Source organism: Nymphalis io, chromosome 8 (genome assembly GCF_905147045.1).
Source record: "Nymphalis io chromosome 8, ilAglIoxx1.1, whole genome shotgun sequence".
In the NCBI taxonomy this organism is placed as follows: domain Eukaryota; kingdom Metazoa; phylum Arthropoda; class Insecta; order Lepidoptera; family Nymphalidae; genus Nymphalis; species Nymphalis io.
Window position 1 is genome coordinate 13,730,197 of NC_065895.1, and position 22,106 is coordinate 13,752,302.

At 42.6% G+C, this 22,106-nt stretch overlaps 3 protein-coding genes across 3 annotated transcripts; 1 reads left to right on the forward strand and 2 right to left on the reverse strand.

Annotated features, from left to right (window-relative positions):
- Window positions 1-922: 922 nt before the first annotated feature.
- LOC126770149 (U11/U12 small nuclear ribonucleoprotein 48 kDa protein-like) lies at window positions 923-4,084 on the reverse strand. Its single transcript, XM_050489337.1, has 6 exons — window positions 3,892-4,084; window positions 3,276-3,441; window positions 2,979-3,041; window positions 2,513-2,654; window positions 2,078-2,222; window positions 923-1,490 (listed from the first exon to the last, which is right to left on the reverse strand). Exons 1-6 carry the CDS (start codon window positions 4,003-4,005, stop codon window positions 966-968), a joined length of 1,155 nt encoding a protein of 384 aa, XP_050345294.1. The 5' UTR covers window positions 4,006-4,084; the 3' UTR covers window positions 923-965.
- A 453-nt stretch (window positions 4,085-4,537) lies between these two features.
- Window positions 4,538-18,907, forward strand: LOC126770152 (eIF-2-alpha kinase activator GCN1). Its single transcript, XM_050489344.1, has 39 exons — window positions 4,538-4,620; window positions 4,695-4,797; window positions 5,168-5,363; window positions 5,580-5,760; window positions 5,834-5,998; window positions 7,028-7,280; window positions 7,397-7,575; window positions 7,728-7,925; window positions 8,004-8,156; window positions 8,339-8,498; window positions 8,837-9,166; window positions 9,258-9,451; window positions 9,632-9,810; window positions 9,893-10,022; window positions 10,092-10,172; window positions 10,241-10,464; window positions 10,538-10,734; window positions 11,402-11,575; window positions 11,642-11,772; window positions 11,870-12,006; window positions 12,099-12,330; window positions 12,398-12,631; window positions 12,708-12,902; window positions 13,048-13,176; window positions 13,263-13,386; window positions 13,456-13,692; window positions 13,791-13,970; window positions 14,155-14,444; window positions 14,654-14,849; window positions 15,028-15,542; window positions 15,683-15,820; window positions 15,891-16,043; window positions 16,166-16,354; window positions 16,448-16,707; window positions 16,837-17,161; window positions 17,267-17,497; window positions 17,593-18,279; window positions 18,360-18,587; window positions 18,736-18,907. Exons 1-39 carry the CDS (start codon window positions 4,606-4,608, stop codon window positions 18,856-18,858), a joined length of 8,046 nt encoding a protein of 2,681 aa, XP_050345301.1. The 5' UTR covers window positions 4,538-4,605; the 3' UTR covers window positions 18,859-18,907.
- A 1,794-nt stretch (window positions 18,908-20,701) lies between these two features.
- On the reverse strand, window positions 20,702-21,689 carry LOC126770153 (selenoprotein M-like). The gene is made up of 2 exons (XM_050489345.1): window positions 21,445-21,689; window positions 20,702-21,371 (listed from the first exon to the last, which is right to left on the reverse strand). Exons 1-2 carry the CDS (start codon window positions 21,538-21,540, stop codon window positions 21,129-21,131), a joined length of 339 nt encoding a protein of 112 aa, XP_050345302.1. The 5' UTR covers window positions 21,541-21,689; the 3' UTR covers window positions 20,702-21,128.
- Window positions 21,690-22,106: the final 417 nt, after the last annotated feature.

Consider the following 22,106-nt stretch of genomic DNA (forward strand, 5'->3'; position numbering starts at 1 on the left):
ATCGAAAATCCGAAATTACCATTATATATAGTATATATATAGTACAAAAATAAGTATAGTTTGTGATCTTCGGATGTCGCGGGCGGAAACTGGTGTTTAAATAATACTTCAGTTTATATCGCCTAGTTCGAATAAAATGAGAAACTACGACTTGTAAACAAAGTGCATTGCGGATACCACGCTGCAAAGAATATATAACCGCTACGTTTTACGCACCGCTCAGTCTGCACTCTGGGTGTCTCGCTTCGTCGCCACTAATCATGAATTTTATAAAACTCATATTATCACAATATCGTAATTTGAGCACTCGGTCGCAGTTCGTTAACTTGACGTTCTGAGAATATGATTCTTAATGTTGATACCGTTAGTCGGAACATTTAATTTTGTTTAGTATGAGTGCGAATTCAACTAAATAATAATAGTTTTATTACGTAATTTGTTTATAATTAGTTACCATTAACACAAGAACGACGATCCACGTCCAGAGTCAATATGGGATATGATTTAGGTTCATTTGTTATATAAAAGCTTTCCATGGTGCTTCAGATTTAAATCGACAATCCGTAGGATATTTATTTATTTAAAAAAAATGAATACATATTTTTTTTACTACTGATAATTAACAATGCATTTATAGATTGAGCACAATATTTCTAAAATTTAAACTCGGCATATTTAAGACCCTATTCACACATATCAAATTATCAATCTGATGTATTGCCGAGTGTTATCATAGATATTAAAATAATCCCATAGACAATTTCTACTTTTATAAACTAATTGGGCATAGTCCTAAAAGATATTGAGGTGTTAAGACAGTGAACTGGATGCTTTAGTTTATATATCATTCTTTAAGGCAAGCCATTTTTAAAAGGTACCAGGCAGTAATAAAAACAAATCTTATAGTAGAAAAAAAAAAACTTTTATTACTTTATACACTTATGGTAACATTCATAGGAACACCTCTACCTGATTTCTTTATGTCTACTTTTGTCTTTAGAAGTGTGTTTTCCCAGTTTCTCATAGCGGTTATCGTAATCATAACATCGCCTCTGCTTAGTTCTCTCATCTCTTCTATGGTCATCTTTTCTATCTCTATGTTGTCGGTCCCTGTGGCTATCTCTTCGTCTAGCTCTGTCCTTTGAACTATAGTAACGGTCTTCACTATGGGAATTGTCATGTCTTTCCCATCTTTTTCTATCATCATATCTACCGCATCTTGTGTCTCTCTCTTTTGAATATGATGAACGATCTCGTTCGCTTCTAACTTCAGAACACCTGCGGTCCTTGTTACTGGACTTATCTTTACTATCTCGTACACAGTGCTCCCGATCTTTGCCACTTTCTCTCAAATTTCCTCGCGTATACTTATCGATGTTTCGTGCGTATTTGTCTTCATGACCGTGAGTATCATTCCGTAGTTTGTTATTTGTTTTTTGATCGCTTTTCTCAATTTTAATTTCTGTATTTGAACCTGTGTACAACTCCATCTGTTAACATAAACAGTACACATTATTCTAATAAAATTTTATATCTCTTCTTTTAATTTAGTCATTTTAAAGTAGACGTGTTAGTATCGTTAACGATTTGTACTATAAATTTACGTTAGGTTAGTGGCGTAGCTATTGTAGGGCCAGATGGTGCAGTGCACCAGGGCCCTGGGGCTCAGGAGGCCCTCTAACCTTAGCTTTGAAAAGAGAGGAGCATAAAAGAAAAAAGAAAAAATAAATAAATATTGTCATGTGCGTCGTTGTTTATTTATTCCCATTTTCTTCTATTAAACACATAAAGATTCTAACTCTAATAGAGAGACGTATGGAGTTAGCTTACTAGGGATAAGTTGAGCTCACTGTTTCCTATTCTTGTTCCTATCTACAATTTTGAAGGCCACTATAAGTTCAAGCTACGCGAAAAGAGGGGATGAGGGCCCGATTCTTTCCTTATGCTCCGGGGCCCTTGTCCACCTAGCTACGCCACTGCGTTAGGTTATGTACTTTAAAATACATTTGTATCAAAAATAGTAATATATGCGATGTTATAAGAGCGAAAATGCCATTTTATAAGTAATAGTACATACTTGCGTGGCGATCAGTTCTCTAAGTGTGTAGGAGTAGTTCTTGGCAGGCACGGACACGCGGTAGCGCGCTCGCCGGCGCCGCATGTCCCGCAGCTCGGCCAGCACCTCCAGGCGAGACTTTTGCTTGCTCTCCGATGGACCAGAACTATTGATATCAATTATTATAACAGATTAAAGTGTTACTCATCTTTACCACTTATTATAACGCCACACCTATGCACACCACATGAACACACACCTACCACATATTAATAATTTTTCAATGTAAGCTTTAGATGCTTTGTAAATAAACAAAATCATTTGGAGCACGGCTTTTATATCTTGTGCTAGTAGGTTGTATTAACTTTGGTAGGTCAGAACCTTTTTATAAACATCAAATGACAAATTAAATATATATATATATATATATATGATATAATTCAATAAGAGATGTACCTGGGTAGAGCCAGATCGGAGAGATCGTGAAATGATGGCATGGTGTTAACGACAGCATCGTGAATGGCTCTTCTTTCATCCGTTGTGTACGTTGTTGCAATGCGATCCAATGTCAGTGGTTGAGACACTAAACTTCCATTACCTTAGTTGACGAGTTAAGCTTACATTATAATTAAATTACATTTATAATTTTGAATGTAATCTAATAAGACAATTAACAAATTATTATTAACATTGTTTCTCTGAAAAATATTTCTAACATATTTTTAAGACATGATAATAATAAATTTTAGTATGTTGTCTTATTTAAAAAGGATACATTATGGTAAGAATGTTTTCAAACTGCTAAATACTGTAAGTATTAAAAAAAAAACTGTTAAGTAATTATGTTCCCTTTGGGATATATAAAAAAAATATTAATTGTTATACATAAGTGCCAAATTACATATACACATAAGTGCCTCACCTTTTTTAAACAATGGATCATTTTTAGATGCCGAATCTATTATCTGTTGTATTTGATCTGAAGCTGAAAATAAGATTGTAGGATTATTAAGTGAGTTTTTTTTTATTCAAGTAGTAATAGTTGTAATGTTGCAGGACTTAATATGTTCTGCTTATAAAAGACAAAATATTTAAATAGAAAATATTCTACAAATTAAAAATTTATTATTAAGTGATATATTTTTAAGTGATTATGGATTAAAAACATTCCATTATGTTTAACAACAGTCTAAATTAAAGATTAATTGAAATAACTTACTAAATTTTACAATAGTTTTAGCATTTGATTCCAAAGCCTCGGGCAAAAAGACATCATTTGGCTGATATCCTTGAGATTTCCGATAACATTGCTCCTCATGCTCCTTTTGTTTTTTTAGTGATACTCTATGGTTTGTATCATATTTGCATGCAACCAATGAATCTGCCTTGAAATGAAGGTTACAAAATGTTAAAAAAAATATTTAAACAATCAATGAAATAAAAATACTTTTACTTGGCTTGACTTGGCCTACCGCGTGTCTAGATATTACAGTTGAAAATAATAATCAGTTACTATTAGTCTTTCTGCATATTCAGTTTTTCAATGTTTTTATTGAAAAAAACAGAAGTAAAAATAATAAAACAAAAAAAAAACGAATCATATAACTTTTATTAATTTTGGACATATGTACATTACTAATTCTAGTAAGTGTAATTTTTCATAATGTATCTATATAATGGAAAGTAACATATGTAAAATACGCAGAAAAATCAAATTTTAGGCATTATTGCGGTTAGAAACGGGATGTTCTATTCATTGCAACATTACGTTATATGCCTCGTTTATTTTTAGTTGGTTATATTCTTATAAAACTTTTATAATAATAATAACAAACCTGTTTTAATTTATCTTTATCCCACTGCAAATTTTGAAGTATTATGGTAACTTCTGTATCAACTTCATTAATAAAATCACGTAGTTGTGACACATACTCTTGTCGAGATTCCATTTTTGTAAATAAATCTAATCATGAATTGCGAAATTTAATTTTATTACTTAGACTAAACAGTAATGTGCATTTTCGGTTTTTTTTGACAGTTTTCTGTACAGACTGACAGATTAGAGCACAGATACAGATTAGAGCCGTAGACAGAGAAACTATGTTTATTAGTTTCTCTGTCTTTTAATTAGTATCATCATTAAACCAATTAACTTGTCTACATTTATTATATTTAAAATAAGGAAACATATTAATAACTAGTTTTCACTCGCGGTTTCGCCCGCATGTTAGTGGGACGGGGTCTTAGGTGATAGGTATAAAAAATTAGACTATGTACTTTTTTGTCGTTCGAAATTTCCTTAAAGTTGGATCAGTGGTTTAGTCGTAAAAGCGTAACAGTCAGACAGAATTGCTTTCGAATTTATAATATTAGTACCGATAATGAGTATATAGTAAAATTAAATAAATATTAAGTAGTCATGTATTTCATGTGGCAACAATAAGCTTTTGACAGCTGTCATTACTAATAGTTATCTTTTACCTGTGTTGTCTAGGAAGACGTGTGCTTTTGCTGGATGAAAATTCTGAAAATCTGAATGTTTTTAAAAAATGGCAGATTCTGAGGTAAAATTGATATTTACGCGATAATCTTTGCAATTAAATTAAAGTTTGTATTTATTGGGCTTATCTTTTGTCAGGTGTTGAAGACGTTAAAAGACATTCCATTTAAAATTCAGACCGCAAGTCTTAAAGAGAGACGTAAAGTTCTTGAAGAAATACAAGTTGTTTTATCATCTCCTGGTAAGTTTGTTAATTTTGGAAATAAATTTAAAAACATAAGACCAAGAGTGTGTGTCATACTCTATATAACATACAAAATATATAGTATAGTTAGGTTATCTAGGTTTTACAGGGTAGCTGTATTGATCCATCCTTTAGTTTGCTCTACGTAACTGAACATAGCTCCGATTCCCGGTGCATTCAACAAATATATTTATATGTAGATGGCAGGAGAGTCCTTTACACTTAACTTCAGTGCAATATCAAAACTTCAGAATCCATTGTGAATTCAAATAATAGTTTAATCAAATTTGTTTACAGTACAGTTTGTTATGTTTTTCAAATTGTACCTAGGTGTGATGTTTGTTATTTGTAAACAATGAATCTACAGGTATAACAGAGCCACCTGTACGTTTTGTGTGCCGCCAACTGCTCCTAACCCTAAACCGCTACCGGGACTCTACATCTCAATACTATGTAAAGTGCCTGTTGGTATATCTAATCAAAAATCATAAGGAATGGACTCTGAAAAACCTTTTACCTTCTTTACTGGAAGTATCTGAAAATTTAAAATGTACATTTCCAACGTAAGTATTTTGAAGTTATTTATGATTAATTCAACTTTCAACATAATTATAAACCGTAATAATCCCAATTGCAATTTGCAGAGAAGTAATATTTGGAGTGAATAAATTTATAAAAAAATTCATACTGTATATTGCTATACATATTTAAATTTCAAAAACAATAGAGCTCTTATATTTTGAACTTGTTTTGGCTGAAATATGCATAATTTTTTTTAGTAAAAGTACAAGTCAGACTGGTTTGTATGCACTGCGTTGGACAACAATTTTAGTTGAGGGTTCACTTGAGGTACCTGATGACGTATTGGACTATACCACTCTGGTGCTGGCCCAGGCTAACTTGCTTGCTGTTGTTACTGCATATGGTGATAAGAAGAAAAATGAAAAAGGATATTCAATGGTAAACAAAGACTTACTTTAATTTTTCATTATAAATTACTAATTTTCATAATAAAATTATATTTGTTTTAAAGTTACATAATTGCTGGAAAGCAATGGGAAATGAAAAACTTCAGAAATGGTTGAATGTGTTGCTTTCCCAACCACCTGACTGTGGGCCCCAACTTTGTGTTGCATTCTCCGCTTTGTGTCATCATGCAAAGCATATAAATGATGAAGCATTCATCTCTAATCACAAGGTAAATATTTAATGTGCTAAAGACTGACTTTTCACTATTTTATTTTTTTAGTTAAAAATTTCAATTAGTGTATTATGTGCTTGCTACCAAGCTCAATAAACATGATTCTGTAATATTCATATTATTAAACAATTTTACATAGAAATGGATCATGATGGCAAATGAATATAATCTAAAAACTGACATTTGGGACAATTAATTAAAATTCTGTTTTGAAACAAATGAGTGTTAAATATTTGGAAAATTGCAAATTTCTTCACTGTGTGCGGTGCTGAGGTGTTTGAAACGTTTTTAGCATTGATGTCTCGCAGAACAGCTATATTTGGGGAAATTGAAAAAATATTATCCAAACATAGTCCTAAACCAAATGAAATTTCAATGTCATATAAGTTTTATACCATAAAAAACAAAATGTTTGTATTCGTTTAAACGGAATTTGTAACATTCAAAGTGATCAAAGTTTGTTTTTCAACTCTTGTCAGAAGGATAGATAGATCCCAAATAGAAAATGAGGCGACTGCGATAATGTTTAGTATTCAGATACTTATTAACAATTTATTAAGAAGATTGACAAGAATAGCAATTGCATAATGTCACATGATTACAACATTATTTATCGACCAGGCTCACTAATTGTGGTTGGCCTGATAGAATTGTTGACAATAAATTGAAAGCTTATTAGTTGTGTCGTACAAAGTTTTCCTTGCGAGATGGCTGCATGTACGGTTTCACGTACATTTTTCGTTTTTGCTTACTTTGCACATTAAAGATATAAACTTAGCAGCTAGTAGGAAATATAATCTTAACAAGTATAAAATGTGTTTGCTATCTACCTCAAACGTGATTCTGTAATAATAATATGCATATGCATTTGATACATAACAACATTTAAAAAGATTTAAGTTAAAACAGAAAAAAGCAACTTGAATTTATACATCAAAGTAAACTGTTGAGAATCATGCACATTGAAACTGTCCATTTGAAACATAAAATCTTATTGTTTAAAATAATTACTTAACAACCTTGCAGGCAAAAATGCTTGACAGTTTAATCAAAAGCCTCATAACTGTCAAGGCTCGTCCCAATTCAAATTTCATCCGGGGTTCATCAGACCTTCTGCACTTATTACAAATATCAGATGTGCAAGAAACATTGCTCCCTGCTCTACAAAAAGCTATGCTAAGGAGCCCCGAAACCATAATACAAGCTGTCGGGGAAGTGGTAGCAAGTTTAGAAGTTTATATTGATGGCGCAGCCGTAGATATTGGCAAGAGCCTGATTGGTAAGAGTATAATTGTATTAAAGTAGTTATTGTAGTGGAAATTATTTTATTATATAATATATATAAAAAATAATAATATGTAAAATTAATATTCAATTTATGCTTGATCGTAACAGTGAACCTCCACTCACGAGATGCGTGGGTGCGCAGCGAGGCGGAGGGCGCGCTGCGTGCCCTGGCGCGGCGAGTGTCTGCGCCGGCGGCCGCGAGTGCTCTGCTCTCATACGCCTTTGCGCACTACAACGGCGCTAACGGGAAACTCACCTCCAGCGAGGACAAGATTGCTGTACTCAATGTGAGCTCCTTTTTGTGGTTACAAAACAAGAGGGAAATCCTTTCTACTTTAGGAAAGTTTACACGTAGATTACCGCAATTCACTACCTTTATGTATAGTGAGAAAAGCAATGATGTAAATTTATTAATTTTTTTGCATCAAAACATTCGCAGGGCGTGAGCGCATTGAAGGAGCTAGCGGTGTCAGAGGAGGAGCGTTCGAAACTGTTCGACGAAGTGGTGATACAGATATCCCGCGTGCTCGACAGCGAATCTCACGAGCGAACGCTAAGCGCCGCCCTGGAGACCCTGCTCTGCTGGACGGAGAGCATAAATACTCCATTACCTGAGAAGATTCTGCAAATCTACAAGGTAAGGTAGATCGCCCTCGCGGACGTCGGCCGTCGGACGCCTCGCGAAGGTGACTCAACCGGCGCCGTGGTGTTGCAGAAGGGGCTGGCGGCGAAGAGCGCGACGCAGGCGGTGCGCACGGCGTACACGTCGCTGGTGGCGCGCGCGCTGCGCGGCGGGCCGGCGCACGCCGACGCGCTGCGCGCCGCGCTGCTGGCGGCCGTCGAGCGCGCCGCGCAGCAGCCGCTGCAGGTACACACGAGACCGACCTGTTCATTGGTTTTGTTTGCTCACAGCTAATTCTAAAAATTCTAAAGCTCAAAGCTAATAAATGTGCGAACGTAACATCTGCAGAGGTCGCTGTCGATTTAGCTACGAACAAATATATATTTAAAAAATTAAAATATAAAACGTAACCGTTTCGTACTCCGTAGCACCCGGTCGTGAGCGAGGGCATCAGCGCGATGGCGGCGCTGGCGCAGCTGGACGAGGCGGGCACGCTGCCGGCGCAGGGCGGCGCGTGGGCGGCGCTGACGCACGCGCACAAGCACGTGCTGCTGCACGAGCGCGTGCTGGCCGCCGCGCCCGATGACGGTACCTACCAGCTCCACCGCCATTACATTACGATTATTATTAACATCGATTATTATTTTACGTGACATTAGCATAACACTGCTTTCGAGATGTTAAATTGCGAGCTGAGAACGATTATTTTAGCGTTACTTATCATTCAGTAAGTGATTTTTAACATTAATGAATGTTCTACGCTTTGTTATAATTATTTGTTTTTTTTATTTATTTCATTTTAACAGTAGTATTGTATGAAACGAAGTTTCATGAATTTGATGTTTGAATGAATGGTTCCTTTTTTTTATATAATTTCGTTAATGCGTCTGCTCACAGATAGTGCTATAACATTTACCCCTTTATAGTCCTAACACAGGTGGTGCTACTGTGCAGAACCGTACTGGGAAAGTACGAGAGTGTAGCGACAGACCAAAATTCCCCAGTGCTGAGAGCGTTTGTCATGGTCCTTTTGTCACCGGTAAAGCCCGTTCGAACGGCCGCCTTAGAGGAGGCTAAAGCGTTGCTCGCTAATCAAGATAAAGCCTCCTTAGCGAGGAATTTAGTGGCGAAGTTGAATGAAGTGCTGGACGAAGGAAAGATATTCAGTGTCAAGGAAAAGACACCGCCAGAGGAGAAGGCTGATGTAACAGGGAAGATGATACTGGAGTGTATCCACGCGTTGTGCGCGTTCAAGGGTGAGCGTTTATAGATTTAAATCTGATATGTTACATTTCAACCATTCAATCTGAACGAATTGTATGAAATCAATTATTATTTTTTGGATAGATTACAAACAAGAGGATTTAGAGGGCCTCGCCCTCGAAGCGCTGCCGTGCTCTCATCAGCCGCTAGTGGTCGCGTTAGACAAGCGCGCCTGGCTGAAGATGGTAACCTACTTACGTCTGGACCCGCAGCGTCTGGTTGCCTCTCACGCCAACAAACTGAAAAACACATATATTAGTGGCTTTACACCCAATGAGGTAATAACACATAATTTCAATTGAAGGTATAAATACTATATTTCGAAGCAGTTCCCATAAATGTTGCCGTAATACCGAGGTATTATATTATTATCCTAGATGCTTTTGGAAACAAAAAAATACCGATGTTTGAGCATAAGTTTTATCATCGTCCAATGATTTCATGCGAACGTCGAGTAGACGATGCGCGAGGTGGTGTCGACGCTGGTGCACTGCAGCGCTGAGGCGCTGGGTGGCGCGACGCTGCGTGTGGCGCTGGAGGCGCTGCAGCGGCCCGAGTTGCTGGCCGTGACGCGCGACGACTACTTCGTGTACCTCACGCCGCACGGACACCTCCACGACAAGAGCGTCGTGCCCGGGTATGCCCGCTCACTACTCGGTGTGCTCGTGGAGCTAAGAGTGAGCGCTTATAATCTAAACGTAACATTTTCACATTATCAGAAACGAGGACAGCAAGGAGATGAATCTAAAGCGCGAAAGCAAAGCGTACAGCTACAAGGAACAGTTGGAGGAGATGCAGCTCCGTCGCGAGATCGACGAGAAGCGGCGGCGAGAGGGGAAGGTCAAGGAAGTGAGTACCGGCCGACGGCGCTCGAATCTCCAGCGATACGACTCGCCGTAACACGGGTTGTGTTCGCAGGTTCCATTGACGGCGAAGCAGAAGGAAGCCATAAAGACTCAACTCGCCAAGGAGAGCGCCATTCGGGACCGCCTCACCCTGGTGAGTAAACTCGCCGACGAGGGAGACGCGAGCCCGAGCCGCACAGTAGTACACGCCTGCCCCCGCAGCTGAGCGGCGGCGTGGAGCGCGCGGCGGCGCTGCTGGGCGCGCTGGCGGCGGGCAGCCCGGCGGCGCTGGGCGCGGGCGCGCGCCGCGTGCTGCGCGCGCTGCTGGCCGCGCTGCGCTCGCCGCTGGCCGCGCCGCGCCTGGCGCCCGCCTACCGCCGCCTGCGCCTGGCGCTGCTGCCGCGCCATCCGCAGCTGGCCGACCACGTCTCGCGCGTCACGCTCAGGTACGGGCTCCGTTTGCTAACGTTGCCGTTCGCAGCGAAGGAACTCTTTCCACTTTCCCGTACGATTTTACAGGTTGCAGAAGCCGCAGTGCGACCTGGACCCCAGCTGGGAGGAGGAGGACCTCGCCGAGGCGACGATTAGAACCATTAACTTGGTGTACGCCGCCACCGCTGCCAAGGCCGGCAAGCCCGACGAGGACATCGTTCCCGACGAGTCCTACCACTTTACTGCTCCCGGGTTCTGCTACGTTTTCCCTCTGATTAAAGAAGGTGCGATTGCGTTTGATTATACATTTTTTACCGGTTTTGGGCAACAGAACAGGACCATCTGGGTGGATTGATGTTATTGTAATACCAAACATAAATGTGTGAGCACCGAGTGAGTGAGCACTGAGCCGGTGCAGTTACATAATAAAGGGACGCGACATATTTGTATTTATTTATACTAATATTATAAATGCGAAAGTAACTCTGAACCCAAACTTACTGCCTGCTACGCTTTCACTGAACCAATTTTGATGAAATTTGGTATGATGAAAGCGTAAACTCCAAGGAAGAACATAAGCTACTTTTATATACCTAACACCTGCCTGCTCTCCAAAAAGCGGGCTAAGCCGAAGACTAGTTATATATAAAGCTAAACAACTTATTCACTAGATTGAGACTTTTATCTATACGAGGAATAAAACCCTAATGGGTGAGCTTTGTATTTTTTTGTATATTTTTTATTTCTGGTATGAATAATAAATTTTTGAATAAAATAATGAAATTGTTACTGAAATACGAGCAAAAACAGTGATTTTTGTCGCAGCGCGATGCGATTGTGTCATCGCGGCAAGCGAAATGGATTCAGCGAAATTTTGTTGCTATTTATTTATCTTTTAAATTAAATATTACATTACATTTAGTAGTTATCACGCATTTTATATAAATATAGGTATAACGAGCAGCTGGGCGTCGTCCAACGAGACGATGGTGATGAACGGCCTGGCAGTGATCTCGCAGCACGCGTCGCTGCGCGGTGACGCCAGTTGCCTTCTGTCGCGTGACCAGCTGCACCCGCAGCTGTTTCCCATCGACCAAATGTTCCGGCTGCTGATCGACGTGATCGGTGAGTAGCGCCCCGCCGCTCGGGTCCGGCGTGGTACGTGGCGTGTCAACTAACGTGTGCGTGCAGGCAGCAGCAGCGGGCGCGTCCGGGCGGCGTGCACGGTGGCGTTGCTGGACTCGGCCGCCTGCGCCGCGCGCGCACCTCTCTTCTTCGACGATGTGCTGTGTCTGCTGGACGGCTTGCAGAATCCGCTGGAGGTCATTCAACTTGCACTATTTATAATGTTGATCACTTAAATACATACTACATAATACCCTCGACAGTTAGCTGTTGTTTAACTAAAGTATTGTGCAGGTTGTGCGCGACGCAGCACTGAGAGCGTTGCTGTGCGTGGTAGAATGTCTGCCCCCCTTCCTGGAGGACTCCGAACACGCGCTCTCTCTCACCATGCGTCTCTATGTGGCCAAGTTTGACGTGGCCGAAGACAACAAGTACGCATATACGTCATACTTATGAAACACTTGTTTTACTATGAATTCGTATATAATGCATTCAATCACGTTTCGATTAAAACGACCCGCAGGACCCTGGCCATGACGGTGTGGTCTAAGCTACCTCGCGCCGAATCTTGGATAAAGGATGCAGCCGAGGAAATGCTCGAGTTGCTGCTGCAGCAAATTCAGCACCCCGCCGACGAGCTGCAACAGGCCGCCGCCGACGCGCTGGCAGATCTGGTGTCGCGTGCGAGCGACTCGCCGACCGTCGCCGACAAAGTGCTGCAGAATCTCCACGACATCTACGACGACAAACTGCCGGTGCGTGTCCGCCCCCTCGAGTCAGGCGCCGTTGACGGGCCGACGTAACGTGTGCCGCTTGCCGCAGCTGATCCCGGCCGTGCTGGACCAGTTCGGGCACGAGCAGGCGGCGGCGGTGGACGCGTGGGGCGCGCGGCGCGGCGTGGCGCGGGCGCTGCGCGCGCTGGCGCCGCGCCTGGCGCCCGCCGCCGTGCCCGCCGCCATGGCCTTCTTCGTGCGCCGCTCGCTGTCCGACCGCAGCGAGCCCGTGCGCGAGGCCATGCTGGCCGCCGCCATGGCCATCGTCGAGCTGCACGGGAAGGTACGAGCGCTCCCTTCTATTTCAACGGTTACGCTTGGTAAACTTTATTTACGGACTGTCGTTGAATGCTAATCAGGAGACGCTGAGCAGCCAGCTGCCGGTGTTCGAGCAGTTTCTGGATACGGCCCCTAAGTCTGGCGGCTATGACGCAGTTCGACAGAGCGTGGTGTTGCTGGTGGGGTCGCTGGCGCGTCACTTGGCACCCGACGACGAACGCCTCCGCCCCATTACGCTGCGGCTGGTTAATGCCCTGTCCACGCCAAGCCAGCAGGTAACGCGGTATCGACCATTTCTTTTTATGTAATGCCTGTCTCTGTCTGTCTTTATATAAGCTGCAATCTGTAGTATTCTACTATGAGCAAATTTGTTTCGCAAAACGGTGTCAACCATCTATTTTTACACATGTTACGTTTCAGGTACAAGAGGCAGTCAGCAACTGTCTGCCACATCTGGTGACATCACCTGCCCTGCAGACCGAGATCCCCGCCATAGTCACCAAGCTTCTCAAACAGCTACTGACTGCCGAAAAGTACGGAGATAGAAAGGCGAGTCTACAGCTTATAACAGCTTAGGGTATTTCATTACTTCCAAATGGTGTTGTGTGTAAATATACACTATTAAAATTTTACAGGGTGCCGCCTACGGCATAGCCGGAGTCATCAAGGGTCTCGGCATACTGTCGCTCAAACAGCTGGACGTGATGGGCAAGCTCACCGAAGCTATACAAGAGAAAAAAAACTTTAAATATAGAGAAGGTAGTGCAACCACAAGTTTCTAAATAGTATGCAACGAAACAATTCCACATTGTGCGTGCACTTTCTCAGGCGCGCTGTTCGGCTTCGAGATGCTGTGCAGCAAGCTGGGCCGCCTGTTCGAGCCCTACATCGTGCACGTGCTGCCGCACCTGCTCATGTGCTTCGGCGACCCGTCGCAATACGTGCGCGCCGCAGCTGACGACACCGCCAAGCTCATCATGAGCCGCCTGTCCGCGCACGGAGTCAAGCTCGTGCTGCCCTCGCTGCTGGCGGCGCTGCAGGACGACAACTGGCGCACCAAGGCCGGTACGTCAGATGTGTTAAATTCGTCTTAAAAAAATTAATTAATCAGAAATCAATCGTCGAAGATAGCAAACAGTTCTGTAAAAGTGTTGATTGTCCAGGTTCGATCGAGCTGCTGGGCGCAATGGCGTTCTGCGCTCCGAAACAGCTGTCGTCGTGTCTGCCATCCATCGTGCCCAAGCTCATAGAAGTGCTGAGCGACTCACACATGCGCGTGCAGGAGGCAGGCGCGGAGGCACTCAAGGTCATCGGATCCGTTATACGAAACCCTGAAATTCAAGGTATATTTATATTGTCAATTTTGTAAATTTTTTTTTTTTATTGTATATGTGTGTTGAAACTGCAAGTAGTTAATAACATTTTCTTACGGGAAACTACCTAAGAATAAATTATATTATTTTAAATAATATTAAAATAAAAAAAGGACTACACTTATAATTAAATATTTTTGCTTTCGTTCCATAGCGATCGTCCCGGTCTTGCTGCAAGCACTGCAGGACCCATCCAACAAGACGTCGCTGTGCCTGCAGACCCTGCTGGACACCAAGTTTGTCCACTTCATTGACGCACCGTCGCTGGCTCTCATCATGCCCGTGGTGGAGCGCGCCTTCCTCAACCGCAGCACGGAGACGCGCAAGATGGCGGCGCAGATCATCGGCAACATGTATTCGCTCACCGACCAGAAGGACCTCTTACCCTACCTGCCCAGCATCGTTCCCGGTCTTAAGAGCTCGCTGCTCGATCCTGTGCCTGAGGTTATTATTATTTTTCTTACCAATATTGCGATATATTCACCATGGATGATGATGGCACCTCCTAGTGATACACCATATACTAGTGATATTATTGACTGTTTTTTTTTTAATTCGGATTTATATGAACATTTTAAAATTAAAGTATATTCTATTTGATAGACACTAGTGCGGACAATTTTTTAGATAAGTAATAAATAATTCATCGTCAGGTGCGGTCGGTGTCGGCTCGCGCGCTGGGTGCTATGGTGCGCGGTATGGGCGAGAACAGCTTCGAGGATCTTCTACCTTGGCTCATGGTAACGCTCACCTCCGAGTCCAGCTCCGTGGACCGTTCGGGCGCCGCGCAGGGCCTGTCCGAGGTGGTGGCCGGCCTCGGCAGTCATAAGCTGCACAAGATCATGCCCGGTACGCGACTTGTATTTGACTCAAAATCTTTCGTATATCTCGATATGAAATTGCGTCTTATTTTATACTTTATACTTACTTAATTTGCCAAAATAGCTTCTGCAATTTATATAAGAGAATTAAAAACGTTGACTCAATTGTGAATTTTTTGAACTTACAAAATGTTTGATCATAATAGATATAATAGCGACAGCCGAGCGACCCGACATCGCCCCGCACGTGAAGGACGGGTACATAATGATGTTTATATACATGCCGGGCGCCTTCACCGACGAGTTCACGCCCTACATTGGCCAGATCATCAACCCCATCCTCAAGGCGCTGGCCGACGAGAACGAGTACGTGCGCGAGACCGCGCTCAAGGCGGGCCAGAGAATCGTCAACCTGTACGCGGAGACCGCCATCACGCTGCTTCTGCCGGAGCTGGAGCGCGGACTGTTCGACGACAACTGGCGCATCCGATACAGCTCTGTGCAACTGCTGGGAGATCTGCTCTACCGTATATCCGGCGTGTCCGGCAAGATGAGTACGGAAACGGCTTCCGAAGATGACAACTTCGGAACCGAGCACTCGCACAAGGCGATTATACGAGCACTTGGACCGGATCGCAGGAACAGAGTGCTGGCCGGTCTGTACATGGGCAGGAGTGACGTGGCGCTGATGGTCAGACAGGCCGCGTTACACGTCTGGAAGGTGAGCTTAGAACCATACAACTGCAGCATTCGATAAGTATTATAATATTACAAAATAAAGAAAATGCGCCTCGTTTGTTGATGAACCAATACAATGCTTACCCTGTGTTAAATAAAGTTTTGCTTATAATCTTATTTCAGGTGGTCGTTACGAATACTCCGAAGACTCTTCGTGAAATACTGCCAACGTTATTTAATCTTCTGCTGGGCTGTTTGGCATCCACGAGCTACGACAAGAGGCAAGTGGCTGCGAGGACTCTGGGAGATCTCGTACGAAAGGTAAACGTGTAGGTCAAAAATGTGTAACAGCTTACAATATTGCATCGTTACACAAACAACACGTCCACAGCTGGGTGAGCGCGTGCTGCCCGACATCGTGCCCATCCTGGAGCGCGGGCTGCGCTCCGAGCGCGCCGACCAGCGCCAGGGCGTCTGCATCGGCCTCGGGGAGATCCTCGCCTCCACCTCGCGCGACGCCGTACTCAGCTTCGCCGACGGACTGGTAACACTGCTCATGACTCACCGTTTACTTAGTATCGATGTTCGATTCACACGTCACGTACTCGTCCCTTCATGGCTACAAGAACGAAACACAAAAGGTTCGAATGCGCGGTGTGTCGCCAGGTGCCGACGGTGCGCACGGCGCTGTGCGACGAGCTGCCCGAGGTGCGCATGGCGGCGGCGCGCGCCTTCGACTCGCTGCACGCCACCATCGGCAACAAGGCGCTCGACGACATCCTGCCGCCCATGCTGGACGCGCTGCGGGACCCCGATCCCATCGTCGCCGACGCGGTGCTCGACGGACTTAAGCAGGTTCGCTTCGATCACATCGAAGTGCTAAATATATTACAGATCTTTATACAATTAGTACGAAAATACTCAACTATGGTTCGCACGTCGGCTCAGGTGATGTCGATCAAGTCTCGTGCGGTTCTGCCGTACCTGGTACCCGTGCTGACGGGGGCGGGCGGCGGCGCGGCAGACACGCGCGCGCTGTCGGCGCTGGCGGCGGCGGCGGGCGGCGCCCTCACGCGCCACCTGCCGCGCGTGCTGCCCGCGCTGCTGGCGGCGCTGGTGGCGGCGCGCGGCACGCCGGCCGAGGCGCGCGAACTCGACTACTGCCGCGACGCGCTTCTACCCGTCGTCGACGACGCCGGAGTCAGAAGGTACCATACTTAATTCTCGAAGAATCTAGGGTCAAATGTTTTGTTTTATGTTTTTAGGCGATTTGTAATATATCTTAATAAGGCCAAGTCCTCCAAGGTCGTCGTAAAGTCCATCGTGTGCCTGTCCAGTATCATCGACACGCTGATGGAGTGCGTGCGCGGCGAGGGCGAGGAGGGGCGGCGGCGCGCGGCGGCGGCGCTGCTGTGCGCGTTCGTGACGCACACGCGCGCCGACCTCATCCCGCACGTGCCGGCGCTGCTGCGCGGCCTGCTGCTGCTGTTCGCGGAGCGCGATCGCGACGTGCTGCTGATGGCGTGGGAGGCGCTGTCCGCTCTCACGCGCATGCTCGAGGCGGAGAAGCAGCTCGGCTACGTGTCCGAGGTTCGCCAGGCGGTGCGGTACGCGGCCGCCGATCTCAAGGGCGAGCCGTTGCCCGGCTTCTGTCTCCCGAAGGTAAAGTTATAAATATTCTTTTGATATCAGAAAAAAATTGTCTGGTCTTCGGTTAATAAAACATTTATATATATGATATACATTTTTCTCTAAATATATTTATAGGGTATCGCACCAATTTTACCATTGTTCCGGGAGGCTATCCTTAACGGTCTGCCAGAAGAGAAAGAAAACGCCGCACTAATGTTAGGCGAAGTTATCAAGCTGACAACAGCCAGTGCTATCCAACCTTCAGTGGTTCACATAACCGGACCACTCATCCGTATTCTGGGTGATCGCTTCAACTCAAGCGTAAAAGCCGCCGTTTTGGAAACACTAGCCCTACTGCTTTCTAAGGTAACAATCTTAAAAATTGTATATCTTTAAAATAAATGTTTTCGAAAGCGAAATCGAACTGTACAAAAATTTTATACTATCTTGGCGGCTTCCAGGTCGGCGTAATGCTCAAACAATTTTTGCCGCAATTACAAACGACATTCGTCAAAGGCTTGAGTGATCCGAATCGACCCGTGCGTATAAAAGCCGGACTCGCCCTCTCCCAGCTAGTACTGATACACACCCGCGCCGACCCTCTTTTCCTCGAAGTGCATAACGGAGTCAAGAACGCAGAGGACTTGAACGTCAAAGAAACTATGCTTCAAGCTTTGAGGAGCGTCATCACTAACGGTGGAAACAAGATGTCGGAACAGCTCGCCCTCACAGTGCTAGCGATGCTCACGTGCCCCGCCCTGCTTGCGCACCCGGAGGACCCTCCCCGCAGCGGTGCCGGCGGCTGCCTCGGAGCGCTGCTGCACTGCCTTGCGCCTGCGCACCGCGACGCTGCACTGCTGCATCACGTGCTTGCAGCCGGCAACCCAACCAATCAAAACGCTGCAACGGAAGACTGGCTTCTTACACATGGGCGCTCCTGTGCGCTTTTCGTAGCCCTCAAGGAGACACCGGAACAAATATACAGAGATCACTTTGAAGAGAAAATAGACAAAGTGCTCTTGGTCTACCTCGCCAGTGATAAGACTCCTATCGTGTGCAACGGCATCCGAGGCATCGGCTACTTGATTCGGCATCTACTCAAGAAGGAGAGGCCCGTGCCGCCGAATATACTCTCACAGTTTGTCAGGGTAAGTTTGACAAAATATTGGTATAGCATAAATGATGTAGAAATGGATGACAACCTGCGACCACTTACCCTTACCCGCAGAGCATGAACCACAGCAGTAACGACGTGAAGCAGCTGATGGCGCGCGCGTGCACGCTGGTGGGGCGCGACGGCGCGCTGCAGGCCCGCGGCGCGGGCGCGGACGTGCTGCGCGCGCTGCTGCCGGCGCTCGTCAACGGCACCAAGGAGAAGAACACCTACGTGCGCGCCAACTCGGAGATAGCTCTGCGTGCCGTTCTGCGTCTGCCGCAGGACGACGCCTTCCACCAGGTGATAGTATATTCCATAAGATATTTTGTAATTTAAAATATAATTTAAATCTTTGAGTCTTTTAGATCCTTAAATTTCGTACTATGCCTTTTATGCTACCAACGGAAGGCAAGGGATCATGTATGTTTGTCTGTTTCATCGTCAATAGCAATGCATGTCGCTTCTGGAGGAGGGCATGCGCGAGGCGCTGGGTGACGTGGTGACGCGCGTGCTGCGACGCGCGGTGGTGGATGGACGCGACGAGGATCTCGACTGCACGCTCATTACCTGAGCGATAACAATTTTAACTATTATAAATAATATATCTGTTTATAAATGTATTTCTGTCTTTTATTGAAACGAATTTAAATAAAATTCCTTTTTTCGCCTATTAGTTTATTAAAACATATACCTATGCCCTATATAGATACGTAATAATATGATTCATTGAACATGGAATAAAAAAGTATTTACTGCGCTAGTGCACTTTTTAATCCTTAGATTAGTATACAATTAGTTCAAATTATGCTTTAGCTTTGTGATGATCCCGATAACAACATTTATTCAATATAAATAAAGAGAAATGACCATGCTAAAGGGGTTCGAAAATATTTTATTAATACACAAATACTCCAATTTTTACATTAGACGACACCAAATAATTTCTTTGTTATAAACTGTTAATAACTCAAATCCGTTGCTTGCCATTCTCTTATCATCAATTTCAGCTTGATGCTGCCATTTATCCGCTTATCATTTGTTTTTGATTAGTCTTTGAAGCGCTCACAGATCCCATTATTTTTTGTTTTCCCTATTTTATTATAGCATCAATACCTAACATTCTTTTTGTAATATTTTTTTTACTTCGTGCTAGTGTTTCGTGCAAGTTCATCTGGATAGGTACCGCCCACTAATCTTCTTTCTGGTGGCGCATTTGCCAGTCCATAGAAAAATCCACTTTATATGTCCATATCACAACAACCACGGCTCTTTCAGCCTTGCTCATTAATTTTGTGTCTATAATCTTCAACTCAATTTGGCCAAGTCCCTCGGGGTAGGTACCACCTACTCATCAGATATTCTACCGCTAAACAGCAACACTTAGTATTATTGTGTACGGTTTGAAGGGTAAGTAAGCTAGTAAAACTACAGGCAGAAGGGACCTAACATCATCGTTTCCAAGATTGGTTACGCATTGTCGATATTAGGAATTTTATTTTAATTGAGGTTAGTATTTCTTACATTGTCAATGTCTACAGGCGGTGGTAATCACTTAATATCAAATGGGCCACCCATTCGCCCGTCCGCCAACCTATAACATAAAAAAGCTTGCGATTAAAATATATATATAAATAATAAAGTAATTCCAAAACTAAAATATTATTTTTTGTAAGTAGCACGACGGTAATTTTACACATTAGCGTAAACCTAATCAGAATAACTCCTAATAGTGATCCATTTCACTTAAGCGGTTTTTATCTTAGATTCGTCACGCTGTGACATCTGGGAATGCGGCAGATGGTGAATATTGTAACACAACAGAAACGGTAGCTGCGCAAAAAAATTACTATTACTAATACCGAGTAACCTTTTTCTCGATTTTAATTAAAAGCTGGGTTACCGTTCTAATACTTTTTACTAAGCGTGACAATGTCAATTTTTTTTTTTACTTTAACCGGTAAAAGATTAATAAATGTAACTTGATCTATAAAAAGATAACCAGCTGTAAAGGATAATTTAGTTTACTTTATTACCAAAAACCCAATAACTTTTCATCGGCCCGACCTGGGGATTGAAACCAGGACCTCCGGGTCTGTGGCCTTACATCAAGCCAGTAGATCAACGAGGTGTTTGTTTTATATTTATTTAATCATTTAAGTCTATTTTTTATTCTATGCAAGTTATATTGTTTAAACTTTTAATTCTCTTTACTTCAATAATAATGTAGTTATTCGGCATACCTACCTACCTTTAACTAGCTGAAAGTTTTTACAAATCTTATTGTTTAATAATATCATCATTCATTCTAAATTATCTTTAAACACAACGAAATATGGGTTTATAAAAAGATAGACATGATTTTTTAAATATTTATTACAGAAAAAATACATTTAAATATGCTTTATAAAGTATAGAGCAAGCCAGTTAAACAATTCTTAAATACTAGTTTGATTTCTATTTTACATTACAAGGAATGTAAATGTATAATAAATTATAAAAACACATTAAATGGAGAATAGGACTTATAAAAAATGTTTAATGGAACTTGTTTTACTCAAATCAATTATTCATAATCAATAAGATTCTATCACTATTATCAAATATAGTAGGTATCATCATCATAATCAAATCTTAGTTCATAATTGAAAGATATGGTACTGATTGTGATCAAGTTATGATATAAATTGCTAAATTATTCTAAGTAAAAATAAAATGTATGTCGTTTTCTTCTTTCAATTGATTTTTACAAAAAATAATATTAACTAAATGTCTTAAATCCTTACTGAAGTCAAATAACCTTACGTCATTTCAGAAATATTTAAGATTTTTTACCAAGCTACATTAAAATTCATCTTTTTTATTTTTCTTATTAAATCCTTTAAGAAGAAGTATGTCATTACATTCAACTCTATTTAGGTTTGATAGGGCAATTCGTTCCAACTCATTGTCATCTTCACCCAGGATAATGAGTTCTGGAGGAGCGCCAGTTATGAATTTTACTTCTAAGCGTTCGTAGAAAGGGGCGTCTTCCATGACGAATTTCTTAACTTCAGGAAGGCGATTCAAGGAACAACCTCTACATGTCTGTAACAATATTACGTTTAACATAAGCGAGTGGGTACATTTAAAGTTAAGCTTAGAAATTACTAATAATTACCTCGATTTTTGCTGAAACAATATCGGAAATTTCATAGGCTAAACTCGACGTTGAGATGCAAATTGTGACTAAAAATATTTTTATTATGTAGGACATTTTAAAAAGATTATAAGATTAGTTTGAAATTAATGATATTAACTTGATACACAAAATCTAAACGACAGTTTTAATTTGATTTCCAGTCACAAGAATTCTCATTATCAACTTATCTTATCTTTGACAGAAAGAGTATTGACTAACACATATATCAGATAACCACAGACTACATAACCATAAAAGAGTAAGCAAACATTAGATTTACAAATTGCATGATTTGCTAATTATTCTGCTGTTTTATGCGCTAAAAAGCCGAGATGGCCCAGTGGTAAGAACGCGTGAATCTTAACCGATGATCGTGGGTTCAAACCCGGGCAAGCACCACTGAATTTTCATGTGCTTAATTTGTGATTATAATTCATCTCGTGCTTTACGGTGAAGGAAAACATCGTGAGGAAACCTGCATGTGTCTAATTTCACTGAAATTCTGCCACATGTGAATTCTACCAACCCGCATTGGAGCAGCGTGGTGGAATAAGCTCTAAACCTTCTCATCAAAAAGAGGAGAGGAGGCCTTTAGCCCAGCAGTGGGACATTCACAGGCTGTTACGGTTACGGTTACGGTT